Source organism: Trachemys scripta, chromosome 9 (genome assembly GCF_013100865.1).
Source record: "Trachemys scripta elegans isolate TJP31775 chromosome 9, CAS_Tse_1.0, whole genome shotgun sequence".
NCBI classification, from domain to species: Eukaryota; Metazoa; Chordata; order Testudines; family Emydidae; genus Trachemys; species Trachemys scripta.
Window position 1 is genome coordinate 54,501,157 of NC_048306.1, and position 14,624 is coordinate 54,515,780.

At 44.8% G+C, this 14,624-nt stretch overlaps 1 protein-coding gene across 1 annotated transcript in view; it reads right to left on the reverse strand.

The window, feature by feature from the left end:
- NME9 (NME/NM23 family member 9) overlaps window positions 1-14,624 on the reverse strand; it is a 46,647-nt gene that overhangs the window by 2,130 nt on the left and 29,893 nt on the right. Inside the window, exons 3-7 of the mRNA XM_034782561.1 lie at window positions 12,091-12,148; window positions 8,605-8,708; window positions 6,980-7,051; window positions 2,788-2,904; window positions 886-984 (exon numbers count right to left, since the gene is read on the reverse strand). Of these exons, the coding sequence (XP_034638452.1) occupies window positions 922-984; window positions 2,788-2,904; window positions 6,980-7,051; window positions 8,605-8,708; window positions 12,091-12,148 (414 nt within the window). The 3' untranslated portion in view covers window positions 886-921. The remainder of the gene's footprint in view (window positions 1-885; window positions 985-2,787; window positions 2,905-6,979; window positions 7,052-8,604; window positions 8,709-12,090; window positions 12,149-14,624) is intronic.

Consider the following 14,624-nt stretch of genomic DNA (forward strand, 5'->3'; position numbering starts at 1 on the left):
CTCTGAACAGTTTGATGAAGACCCCTGCTTAATGCCAAGCAGCAGTCAAAACATGTTAAATGCTCAAAAAATGGAAAATAATACAGAGAATATTTTAGTGTCATGATATAGCTCACGGGTACACCCTCACTTGGATTCTGTGTGCCATTGTGGTCACCCATTTGAACAAGGATGTAGCAGGAACAGGGGGCAAAATGGAAAGACTGTTTGGTTAAGAAAGGAGACGAATAGGAGGGGCTACAATAGAGGTTTACAGAGTAATGAATAGGATGAAGAAAGTAGAGAAGGTGGCTTTGTTCATCCTCTCTTGTTAGAGAAGAACGGGGATATTCAATGAAACTGAGACAGCAAATTTTAATACTGCTAAAAGGAAATACGGCTTTACATGGTGCATAGTTAGCATGTGGAGCTCATTGATGCTGCATGTTCTTGTGGCCTGGAACTGGGTAGGATTCAAAGGAGGATTTATAGGGCTAATAGGAATACCTACAGTTACATTTGATATGATTTATTAAAATGTAAAGTGGGATCTTAAACTGCTGTGCAACTGGGCACGCGCTACCTGGCCGTGTGTTAGGAAGACACTTCCTCTAGAAGTAGACTAGTCCATAACTGCCCACAAGAGCAGTGGTACACCAACTTTTCCAATTGCACCCCTGCCTCTCCATTACTGTGCAGCCAAATCTTCCTCAGCAGTGGAGCCTGGGCTGAAGGTGGAGGTGGGGGCAGAACTGAGGATGGGGGAGGAGCTGAGGGCAGACCTGGGCTGGGGGCGGGGCGGGGTGGGGTTGGGGGAAGATCTGGCCTGAAGGCGGACCAGGACTGAGGACTGAATGGGGTGGGGCGGGGCTGGGGAGTGGAGTGGGGCTGGAAGCACTGTGCTACCTCATTGTGGCAGGATTGCTTTCCCAGCTCGTCTTCCTATTCTTCTTCCTGAACGATGGTGGCATCTTCTCCTTCCTTGGAGAGGGCTTCATCCTTAATCTAGCAGTGAGAACACATGAATGAGCTGTGATTGCAGGATTCACACCACACTTAGTGACCTATCACACTCCATACATGTGCCAATCATAAACACTTCAATGTGCCACAGCAGAAAGCTGGACTGGATCCATTTGCTTCTTGCTGTTTTCAAGGTAAGGCTGTTCAGAAATAACCAGCCTTAGTCACTGGGCTGTGGAGCAGTGTTCTCCGTAGGTGCAAAGCGTGCAACTAAGGAACTAGCTGCCCAAACCTCTCAGTTTGTTCCGGAATAATGAGAGAAGGAAGTGCTGCCAATAAAAACCAGTAGGAGACAAGAAGCAAAACCTGGATCAGACAAGCACACAAGCTCAACTTCCTGGGCAAGAGTACAATAAACCCAAGGAATGTAGCCTCCTGAGAAACACACCTCCTGCTCTGCATGTCTCATGTGAGGCCATCTTCTGAGTAGCAGAGTTACAGGCAGAGTTATTTCTCATTCATTAATGATACCATCCATTCAGGAGTCTTGCTCTTGGGAAATAAACAGCTCGGGATATGCCAAAATAAAGGGAGTATTAATAAGTGGTGGAGCAGCTGGGCTAGTGCTGGAGCTAGCTAGGTCTACAGTGACACCGGCACAATCCCTCAAAGGGGATTGGCTCAGGCCTCTCCTTTGAGGATCTCCTATGACAACTCCTGTATGGGAACAGCATACAAGGTCTCAACTCTAGATTCCTTCATTGTATTTACCATGTTCTTCTGCCTGTACTGTTTGTACTTCCAGCAGATTCTGCACTTTTCCCTACATGCTGGCTATTATCTGTTTTTACAGTCATGTCCACACCTTCCACACAGTTGTCTGGGCTATTTTGGGCAAGGTTTTGGTGCCTTTTCTTACACTGACTGATTTTATCTTGTTTTCCTCTCCTGTCCATCCTTAATCCTCCACTATGTGACATCTGCATATATGGTTTCTTGGCTCTCTTCCTGCAATTTTGCTGATTTGTACAACTTTTTCTAAAGCTCACAGTCTCTCAGCAAACCCTCTTCCCATCTCTGCAGTCACCATCCCAGAGCACCCACTTGTGGCATGACCCAGCATTTAGACAACTCTACTTGGGTTCTTAGGACTTCAGTGGTCTGGTATGGTGGTGACTTGGCCCTATGGCCAGGTCAAATGATAGTTCCACCCCTTTCGGGCTATCAATGTCCCAAACAAGTAGTGTCCCAACACAATACTGGTACTCAACACATCTCCAGTCTCACTCTTCTTCCAAAGCAGCATCTCCCCAAGCTTCCCCCTAGAGTTATTCTTCTTTTTCAAGGTTCACCACAGGAGTTAACGCTACTCCTGTAGCTTTCGCACAGTTCTCCTTCTGCCAGGCCCTGCCCACAGAGTTTAACCTCCAGACTACTCCTGAGTCTCTTGTTCCCCAAACCTCTAAACTCCTTCCTTTAAACTCTTCCCTGGGCCTGACACACCCTCCAGGTATAATCAGCTGGGGCTAACAGAGCTAGTTAACCCCTTCTTAGCCTGAGTGGAGTTTATACACGCCATCACAGATGTGCAAAAAGGTAAATAAAGCCCATCATGACCATGTTTGAAACGTCAGGCTCATTCTGTTGTTGGAGCCCAACTCCAGAGGCAGCTTCTGGAGGGTGAGAGAACTGGTGGATGTTGGAGGGGGTGTGCTTTTTATACCCTCAGCCAAGGTAGATAATGCTTGTGTGTGCTCTCTACCAGAGACAGCATTATGAGAAGGAAGGGAACCTTTCTTGTGACAACATGCCTCCATGGATTTATATATTGAGACCCCTGATTACCACCACACGTTCTGCTCCTTGTTCTAAAACCTTCCTTTCTGCCTCCAGCTGGTCCAGGATCGTTTTCTGTAACAGTGGTGCATTGGCTCCTCTTACAGCAGCTACTAATTCTCCTCCCTGAAAGGTATTACAAGGCAATCAATCAGATGATATGCTTACTGGTGACAAAGATGTTTATTTTTATTAGTCCCACTAAAGCAGTTGAAATGCTAAACTAAATTTTTATTTTGAGGACAGTATTAATTATGGCAGAATCCAGGTTTAATTTAGTTACTGGCAAAGAATACCTCCACCAAAACTGAATGGGAAGTGGTAGGTGAAAGCAGTTAGTTTTTTAGAAGCATGAGCATTGATTTATTTATATTAGAGGAGAAAGGCTGAATCAGGAAAAAGCCACTCATTACTTGATGCACTGACATCCAGGGAGGAGCTACCTAGAACTTGTCAGCTGCGTGGAGTGGAACTAGGTATTACTGTAAGGCAGTGTTTCCCAAACTTGGGACGCAGCTTGTGTAGGGAAAGCCCCTGGCGGGCTGGGCTGGTTTATTTACCTGCCACGTCTGCAGGTCCAGCCGATCGTGGCTCCCACTGGCCGTGGTTCGCCACTTCAGGACAATGGGAGCTACTGGAAGCGGTGGGGGCCGAGGGACATACTGGCCGCCACTTCCAGCAGCTCCCCATTGGCCTGGAGCGGCGAACTGCGGCCAGTGGGAGCTGCGATTGGCCGGACCTGCAGATGCAGCAGGTAGGGCCGGCTCCAGGCACCAGCTTACCTGGCAGCAGGTAAACAAACCAGCCCAGCCCGCCAGGGGTTTTCCCTACACAAGTGACGTCCCAAGTTTGGGAAACACTGCTCTAAGGGGAGGGGATACAGTCATGTTTTCTTGTCTTGGTGGGGGATGCATTGCTTCCAGCCTGATCCATTTCTATTTGCTCAGGCAGATGTGGGGGAAGGGTGTGCAAGCTGGCCCTGCCAGAACAAGAGGAAATGATGTAACAACCCTAATAAGTGTAAGGGCCCTGCAAGACTTTCCTTGAACTCACAACAGCACAGGTAACCCAGTGGTCAGACTCAACCATGAAGCTATTACACATCTGTGCCATGAGCTGAGACGTGGTATGAAGGAGTCTTGCTACAGTGTATAGGAATTAGGTAGTATCCCTTTAAATAGCTTGTGAGTCCTCTAGTGGTGTTGTGTGTTCTATGTTTAGAAACCTGCTCAAGCAACATGTTGGGGGGAGGGATAGCTCAGTGGTTTGAGCATTGGCCTGTTAAACCCAAGGTTGTGAGTTTAATCCTTGAGGGGGCCATTTGGGGCAAAATCAGTACTTGGTCCTGCTAGTGAAGGCAGGGGGCTGGACTCAATGACCTTTCAAGGTCCTTCCACTTCTAGGAGATGGGATATCTCCATTAATTATAACATGTTGTATATAGTAAGTAAACATGCTGATTTGGACTACAACATGCCCAGTGGGTTCCATCACGTTAGGTTTGTTGAGTAAAGAGCAAAAGTAACATTTCCCCTGGGCTTTCTGACCCTGGATTCTTCCAAAAGACCGTGGGGCACACTGCTAGCATACCTGGGTGGATAAAAATCAATTAAAAAATTGGCTTTTCCATTAAATTAAATGCAGACAATTTTTTTTAAATAAACCTATTTAAAATTAAAATTGAAATGACAACTAATCTTAAGGCCTAAACTTCTTATATTCTAATAAAATCATTTAAATTAAATACAAAACATAATAGTAAGCAGTACATGTTTACTGCCAAATTTTAAAGAAAATCAAAACACAAAACTGGAAGACACTGACTAGACACCTGGAACCAGAGTTTGATGAAGTGCCAAACTAACTTTTGACAGCATTATCCTCTTCTGTAGGTGAAGAGAGTATGCTTTCTTCTTTTCAATTTATGCATCTAGTTCAGTTGAAAGTTAAGAAACCAAACAGGAATTGAAAAAGCATTAAAGCTTGTTTTTTCCCCCCAATCTATAAATATAAACTAGGGTGTGAGGATGAGATCTACTATTTCTAAAATCTTGAAGGACATGATGACCAGAAACAATCAGTTCAGTTAAGTATAGATAATACTTCCTTTAATAATTCAGTTTTACAGGAAGAACGTGTTTTGATAAACTTTTTCTTATGTATTCAGCACTTTTAAGGTAGCTTTATTTAATAACAAAACCTTTAATGCTGTCTGAGTCCATTTATAACTGAATCTGAATTTCCATCCAAATAGAGCTTGACACAAATCACAAGTAAAAAATTAATCATCATATAATAAATAAGAAATGTATCATTCACAATTGTTTAAGATAATAAAAATGGGAAAATTAAGAGGCTGAATAAATGTAAATTAAGTTATATAATTGTTTAAATAATGTGTATAGATACTGTGTATCATCCTGGCTAGCAAAAAGAAGTACCAAACTTAGTGTAAAGACTATATTTTGTTGCAAATCAACATGTTTGAATTGTCACCAGTCAAAGAGAATCAACCTTTCTCTAGGAAAATAACTAAAAAGTACAAATGTAAACCACAATTAAAATTGATTATTAAAATCAAAGTTTCCTGCTTGTGGATTCAAATAATTATTTAAATAAGTGATTTAAATTATTTTGCTTTAAATTAATCTACGTTGTGGCAGATCACAGTCAGCTGTCTTCCCTTTGGGGATGATTGGGAGGTCCTGAGTACCACCCCCACTCCCCAGGGACAAAGCTTACTCAGCTCCAGGCCAGGCAGGTGTTCTGCCAGAGAGCCCTCTTTCCTACAGTGCCAGGAAATGAGGGCAGCATCCATATTCCCTCAGGGTGAGCCATTCAGCCTGTGGAAATAGGGAAAAGTTCTGTTCTGTATACATGCTATGTATACAACACCATACTCCATCATCTGCACAAGATTTCCAAGTGCCCATCTCCACTCATTTGACCTCAGCTACTCGGACTGTCCAGCACTAGGGAGATAGAAGAGAGGTGCTAACACTGCTCAAATGACACCTTTTAGATACATGTCAATAGCCAGTGAGCACACACTCTCATGATATAATTGAGACATGCATTGCCTATTGGCAGGTGACAAAGGGCTCCTGCAACTCTGGTTCCTCACTCCCATTGTCTATCTTCAGTTATGGCCTGAGCACAAACAGTGCTGCCCTGGCCCCTCAGCACGGCTGTAGGTACAGGTCAGCAAGATGCTCTACGGGAGGGTTCTTGCCATCTGTGAATGAACTAAAGAGGAGGGAAGCAGCATGTTCTATGGGAGCAGCTTGAACCATTTCACATAGTAATGGATGGAAGGCCATGAGTGACTAGACAAGTTACTCTCTCACTGGGCACAGACAAGGGGAGACCTGAAGTGATTTAAAGACAAAGCCCTGGTTCTCAACTATATGGGGTTTTAATAAGTGGCCTGTGGGGCTCATTGCACAGGATATCATGGAGTTCAGGATTCAGAAAGGACATTCAGATGGAGAGTGAGACCATCCACTGTTACATTAATGAGGGTGATTTTGTCCTTTTAAAGAAGGGATACACACCTTCATGCTTCAGGGCAAGAGTCAACCCTGACTGATGGGGGCTAGGAAGAAACTTGCCTTATGGGCAGGTTATTCTATAACTGCCATTAGGAGCATTCTAACACCTCCCTCTGATGCAGCTCATCCTGGACAATGGTGGAGAAATGACACCAGCTTAGCTGGACCTTGGTCCTGATCCCATCAGCTCTTCATCGCATTTCAAAATTCCATTACACATTTATTTCCCCTCACCTATACAGTATATCTTAACGTCTCTCTTGTTCAGTTATTTATTAATAAAATAACAATGTTGTAATTGGATTATTTACAGCTGCTCTGGAAAGCAACTTAGGACAGAGTGTTCAAAAGATAATAACTGATTGGATATGATGCTATTGTGTCCAGATGGTGGGTACATTATAAATACCTAGACAGATACACAGAAAATAAAACGACTATCATGCATGGCAGCATTTGGGATAGATAAATCAGGTTGCATTCAGGACAGGATTTTGGCACCAAACTGATTAGCGAAGTGAATGAAAGAGGTGGAATATATATCCAGGAGCTGGAGATCAAAAACGCAAACAAGGCATCTTTGGAAGAAAATGATTATTTCAACTGGTAAGGTTTATTATTGTTTACAATTTTAAAATATTCTAACTTACTGCATAAAACAGAAAGGTAGGTTCACATTTTCCCCTGTAGTTCTCTAGAGCATCAATGGAATCTACTTCAGCCTAAATAAAACACAATATCAAATTGGTTATATCAAAATTTTACATTGTAGAAAAGTAAACATTTCAAAAAGGGTTGAGAAATATTTTTGCCCTATTAATGTGCGGGTTTGGAAAAGCTTTTAAAATATGTTTTTAGATATACACATTGCTTATACACCGCTACCTCAATATAACGTGACCCGATATAACACGAATTTGGATATAACGCGGTAAAGCAGTGCTCCAGGGGGACGGGGCTGTGCACTCCGGTGGATCAAAGCAAGTTCAATATAACGCGGTTTCACCTATAACGCGGTAAGATTTTTTGGCTTCCGAGGACAGCGTTATATCAAGGTAGAGGTGTATTAAGATCTTATTTTAAATGTCACTACCAATTTATTCACTGTGCAAACAACATCCTTCTTTAATAAAGGTGCTAAGCACCATTTTTTAAATTATCCCCTATAAGATGTACATCCAGCCTCCAAATTAGCTTACTTGCATTTTTAAATAACTTTTAAATGTTTTAATGACTGAAAGGAAGGCACAGCCACACATAGGCACATGAGGGATTATTGGCATATCTGATTTTTGATCCCACTCTCTATGGGACCCCACTGGAAACACCCCCACTCATTACTGATTCCCTAATAGCAATCATGTTTTGAGAGCTATTCAGCCAGCTGAGCTATTTAATATGCACCATATTGATTCTTTATAGTGTTAGGTTGTTAATCAGAATAAGTCAAATGTTTACAGAAGTCTAAATACAGGTATATTATATCACCACAGTTACCTTGGTGAGTCAAACTTGTCATCAAAGAACAATACCAAATGTGATTGATTAGGAATGAATAAGACCATGTTGATTAGCATTACTTATACTTCCAAATATGATAAAATACATAAAACCAAAAGCCTATTAGTCAGAATTGAAGATGTGTTGAGATGAATTATCCATTTCTTTATGCGTGATAAGAAAAAGTGTTTGTGCAGTGTAAGGTTTGAGGTTCTGACTTATTCATGTCCTTGTTCTTAACTGCCTGAGTTTATAAGTGATATGATAGGCACATACCTTGTTGCCATTTAGCAACCTTAACTAACTTCTAAAAGGAAGATTTTATATTTGGAATGTAATTAGAGAGTCATTGGAATGCATACCCACAAGAGGCTGAGTTAAGGTTGCCCAGACATCCTTAACTTCAGCATTTCTCAACTTATGAGTGCTTCACTTTGCAAATGTAGTATTCCTACAGCATACAGTTTGTGAGAGGGAAGACAGGGCAACAATGTTATATTATTGAGTACTGTTTCTTAAGTTATATTAAAATGTAGTCTCTCCCACTGTTCAATCTGGGATACATCCCTGCAATTTGTATCCATGTAAGCTTCCCCATCCTCTCATAACTAGGCCCAGGAAGTCAGTGGGACTACACGTATGCATAAGAACTCCTGTATTGTGCACACATTTGCTGCCTAGTGCAAGGACAAGTGGCTTCAGCATTTCCTTGTCTGTTGATTCTGTGGGTGGTTTGGTACATTTGAAGCAGACACTATTCTGGATTACATCTTACCACGGCAAAATGCAGGAGGTCATCACCAAGCTCATTCCTTATTTTTCTGAAAAGGTTCACGACTGTTCTGCATGGACCACACCAGCATTGATACACATCAACAACTGCACAGAGGAGAAGGTGTGTCAGTAGGGTTACGCAATGACAGGATGGGGACAGTTCAGAAATTCTGAGGCCAAGCACATACAAATAACTTGGTCAGTGCAGCTTTTCACTCCATTTTGATTGTACTAATTTCAGATTATGCAGGGTCACTTGTGCAGTGAAAGGGGGAAATTTCCAAATGCAGATAGCCAGGAAGCAAAATCCCACAATTCACTTTCAGTCTAGACGTGTGGGTTAGGTGGTCCACACCCAGATAAATTATTATAAAAGGCTGCTTGTTGTAGGCTCAAATATTGTCTCTTCATAAGGCAAAAACAGAAACACTGGAAAGTAGGGAAGAGTGGTGGCATGGGAAGAACAAGCATGGTACCTAAAAAGATACAAGTCAGATTACGGCCAGGAGTTGGTAAACTGATGAAAGTTGAGCTGACAGGCAAACTTTAATTATTTGGTTTGTTCCTGTTTCTTAAAAAGGTTTTGCAAAAGGGATGTGTACACCAAAGAGCTCTGTTTGTTTGCTCTATTAATGCTGTGCAATTTGGCCTCTGAAAAATCTTGTGTATGACAGCAGCACTTTCAGAACATTATTAATCTTCACACACACACGTGCATGTTGACTCAACACATACAGATTCTGTAAGAAAAAACAGCTCTTGGACAACATTAAAGTTGAAACACCAAGCCCTCAGAAATGCAGGAAATCAACCTTATCTCTCCCACCTTGTTTTTATCTTTTACAACAGGGTCTGGCTGAAATCAATAGAAATAATTTAGCAAGACAAGGTAGGTGAGGTAATAGTTTGTATTGGACCAATTTCTGGTTCAATAAAAGAAATTACCTCACCCGCCTTATCTCTCTAATATCCTGGGACCAAGAAGGTTAAAACATCACTAGAAATAATTTGTCCATTTAAATAAGAGAAAACCAGTGTCCTTCCCTATAATTAGCACTTCTGATAAGAGAGGGCAGCACCTACTCTGGACATTACTCATTGTTAGAGGGTGTTCTGACCCTTTAAGGGGGCTGGGGCTCAGCTGCACCTGTTATGGGCATAGCTATCCCCCAGGTCAAGGAAATGGGCAAAGTCATATAACAAGGTGAACATGTAGTTAAGAGCAGCCCTGATGGGGAAATGAGAGCACTTGTGGTTCAGTCAGAGAGGGACTCCAGGGAGAACAGCTGTGGGAGTCAGAGGTCTATAGAAGAGCAGGATGATATACGGAAGGGCTGGGAGTACAGGAAGAGGGGTTAGGAAGGAGCAATGGGGTAGTTGAGGCTACAAAGGGGCAGAAAGCCCAGTTGTTTAGGGTTCCCAGGATGAGAACCTATAGTAGAAAGTGGATCTGGATTCCCCCTATGCTGTCACCCTGTAAAGGGGTGCAGCAACTCCTGCTAGTAAGGGGAGGACTGAATGGCTGTTTATACTACCATTTAATGAAGTGCTGCAGTGACCCCTACCGGCCAGGGGAAGATTGAGAGACGCAGAGCCCAGGGGGAGGGCAGGGGTGGAAGAGAAGACAGACCCTCAGGAAGGAAGGGATGTGACCAGCCAATGACTGGGGTGGAAGACTCTTCTGTATTGTGTTTGCCTGGACTTTGGTACCCTGAAAGGGGCAGACTTTTTGGGGCATGGCCCAGGAGTTAAATCATCTCAGCAACCAATCCATGCTGCAGGTGAGGGGAACCTGAGGCAGCAGATGGGCCTGGAGCCAGACTCTATAGGTCACTCTTACATTCCCAAATATATACACCTGCTCACTGAATCTCAGTGGAGGAAGCTGAGTGTTTTCTCCCCTTTGACATTCAGACTCTGTGCTGTCCTGCCACAGCACTGCATTCCAGCGAAAGGGGTGCAATTCCCATGCTGAAACTACATCAGCTAGGCTGGTAAAACTAAGGCCTGCTCTAGAAAAGCAAGTTGCATTGGTTTAATGAAAGGTACGATTTTAAATGAATTTAGTTAAGCCAGTGCAAAAGGGTATGTATGTGTAGTGCTAATAGACCCTGGGGGTTGGTGGGCAGAATTGAACCTGGGACCTCTGGAGCTTAGTGCACCAGCCTCTACTGCATGAGCTAAAAGCCAATTGGCTGTTAGCTAAGGCTGTAGAGCGCACTCTTTTTATTTTGTTTTTGTGTTCTCTCTCTCTCTTCTCTCCCCTATCCCCCACTAGATGGGACAGAACACCACACCCAGGAGGTGTGTGGATTACATATGCACACACTGAGGTGGTCCAAGTGGTGACCCATGGACTGGATCCAGCCTGCAGAACAATACCATCTGGACCCCAAACGTGTCTCTGTCCTCCAGCAGACCTGCTCTACAAAATAGCATCCTACATGCAAGGCCACTCTGCATGGAGGATGCCACTTTGTAGAGCAAAATGGAATCCTCTATGCAGCATGACCTCACATACAATGTATGTGTGAAGTCATGCCAAATGGAGGACTCCATTTTGTAGAGCATACAATTCTGTATGTGGCCACAGAGGTGCCCCCAAACTAGCATCCAGCCCACAGGACTGAAAAGGTAGGACCACCAGCTTATGCCAATTAGTAACAGATTTAAATTAATCCGAGCAAGCCTCTTAAACCAAAATACGAGTGTCTATCCAGCCTTTTGCACCAATTTCACTAAAATTGGTTTAAAAAATTATTTGTTATTTTATTTAATTATTTAAGTTAAGTTAACTGGTGCCACTTTCTCAAGTTACCGATAAGGAATGAACTCTCCTACATATGCATCCTTTGGGCTAGCCGCTACTCAGGCTAACTCTGAGGAGGTTAGGCACCTACAAGTGATACTGGTTCAAAGCTGAAGCACTGACGGTCTCAGTCATTGCAGGCTTAAGTTGATGACAGTGTTATGACAGGAATCTTTGCAGAAATGTTTGTATTACTGCCAGTTTGGGGAAAGCTGTTGCAAACAGCAGGAGAGTGTAACCTCTGCCTAGAGTCATCTCTCTAACTAGAGTCAATTCCTGGGGCAGGATTCTCCCTGACAGATTGAAAGGGGTATAGATAGGAGTTGTTAGATTAACCTGAGCAAGAGAAATTTCAGGTGGAGTATCATGAAGGAGCCTCAAAAATTATGTCTAGTAGATTGTGGAGCAGAATCTCAAGCAAAGTCGTAAAGTCATTTCTGGCAGGACAAAGCAACTGAATATCTACAGCAGCTACCAGTCCTCCATGGGCAAGGGGACCAGGATGATCCAAAGATATCTCAACCATGTTCATTTTATATCACTCTGTTTGTTTCCCACCCCCTGCCTTACAAGGAAAGTGGCACACCTTCATTTCCATACTTTGCTGGTCCTGAGTGCAGGGGGATGTTTGTTTTGAAATTAAATACAAGTTATCTGAAATGTTTGCTCAGTCCTTACCTATCAGTCCTTTGAAACCCAGCATTTCCTCCCAAAGCTCCTGGTTATTGATAGTAACCTGAGTTAAAATTAAAATATATACATTGTGAGTATGAAGAGTAATAGATAGCAATATGCAATAACTGTTTATTTTACTACAAAACAGTTTAACTTTTATATTTAAACAAGTCACAGCAAACCATGACACAGGAACAGCTGGAAGAAAGGTTCTGACTACAATACTCAGTATTGAAGAGTCTCTTACAATACCCAATACCCAATGGGATGTTAATACCAAGACCCACTGTTCTGGGGTACCCGAACCCCCAGCAGGACTCTGGGTGTGTGGTAAGAGGGAAAGAAAGAACGGTTACTTATCTTCTGTAACTGTTGTTCTTCGAGATGTGTTGTTCACGTCCATTACACATTAGGTGTGCGCGCGCCGCGTGCACGGACGTCGGAAACTTTTTCCCTTAGTGGCTCCCGTCGGGCCGGCGGGGCCCCCTCCTTCCCGCCAGAGCGGCGCCCCGTTCCAGGGTATATATATCCCAGCCGACCCGACCCCTCCGGTTCCTTCTTGCCGGAGACTCCGACAGAGGGGAAGGAGGGTGGGAAGTGTAATGGACGTGAACAACACATCTCGAAGAACAACAGTTACAGAAGGTAAGTAACCGTTCTTTCTTCTTCGAGTGATTGTTCACGTCCATTACATATTAGGTGATTCCCAAGCTTACCATTGGAGGTGGGTAGGAGTCAAGGTACAACTGACTGTAGCACAGCCCGACCGACCATCGCGTCCTCTCTGGTCTGATGATGGATCGCGTAGTGGGCTGTGAACGTATGTACGGACGACCAGGTGGCTGCCTTACAGATCTCCTGGATAGGGACCTGCGCCAAGTATGCCGTTGAGGACGCTTGGGCTCTAGTCGAATGGGCCCGGATCTCCGGGACCGGAACATTGGCGAGCTCAGAACAAGTGCGTATACAATGCACAATCCATGCCGGCAAGCGCTGTGTCGAGATAGGCAAGCCTTTCATTCGTTCCGCAATAGCAATGAACAGCTGGGGTGTTCTGCGGAACGACCTGGTCCGTTCCAGGTAAAATGCCAACGCCCTTCGGACATCCAGGGTATGTAGGCTGCGGTGGTGAGGGTCCGTATGGGGTTTAGGAAAAAACACCGGTAGGTAAATGTCTTGCCCCATGTGAAACTGTGATACCACTTTTGGGAGGAATTTGGGGTGCGGCCTCAGTTGCACCTTATCTTTATGGAACACTGTATAGGGTGGTTCCGAAGAGAGGGCCCTCAATTCCGATACCCTTCTGGCCGACGTGATGGCCACGAGAAACGCCACCTTCCACGAGAGGTGCATGAGGGAGCAAGTGGCTAGGGGCTCAAAGGGAGGACTCATGAGTCTTGTTAGGACTAGGTTCAGGCTCCACGCCGGAACAGGCGGGCGCGAGTAGGGAAACACCCTTTCCAGCCCCTTGAGGAATCGGGCCACTGTGGGGTTGGAGAACACTGACACTCCCAACTCTCCCGGATGGAAAGCCGAAATAGCGGCTAAGTGAACTCTAATTGAGGCGGGCGCAAGCCCTTGATTCTTGAGGTGCAGTAGGTAGTCCAAGATCGACGGAATTGAGGCTTGTAAAGGCTGTATGCGTTGAGGCTCACACCAGTGGGAGAACCTTTTCCATTTGCCAGGTAGGTCGCTCTTGTAGAGGGCTTCCTACTATTAAGGAGGATTTGCTGAACTTGGTGAGAGCATCTGTGCTCTGCATCATTCAGCCAGAGAGATACCATGCCGTGAGATGTAGCGAAGAGAGGTTCGGGTGGAGTAGGCGACCTTTGTCTTGCGTGACTAGGTCGCGATGGAGGGGGAGGGTGATTGGATCGGCTATGGACAGTTCCAGCAGGGACGTGAACCAATGCTGGCGTGGCCAGGCCGGGGCAATAAGTATGATCGTCGCCCTGTCCCTGCGGGTCTTGAGGAGAACCTTGTGTATGAGTGGGAATGGAGGGAAGACGTATCTTAGGCTCCCTCCCCATGGGATCATGAAAGCATCTGCTAATGATCCCCGGCTGAGGTTCTGGAACGAGCAGAACTGAGGGCATTGGCTGTTGTCCCTGGTGGCGAATAGATCCACCCGGGGAAAGCCCCACCTCCGGAAGATCGAATGCAGGACGTCTCGCCTCAACGTCCATTCGTGCATTCGGTAGGATCGGCTGAGGCGGTCTGCTAAGCCGTTTTGAATCCCCGGAAGATACGTCGCGATGAGGTGTATGGGCTATACAGAAGTTCCATAATTGGAGTGCCTCGTGACAGAGGGGAGAAGACCGGGACCCGCCCTGCTTGTTTATATAGAACATGGCGGTAGTGTTGTCCGTCAGGACTGCCACGCTGTGACCTTTTATGGAGGCGCGGAAGGTCTGACAGGCGAGGCGAACCGCTCTTAGCTCCTTCAGATTGATGTGAAGCAGCTTGTCTTCTCTGGACCACAGCCCTTGGGTCCGCAGTTCCCCCAGGTGCGCCCCCCAACCCAGGTCCGATGCATC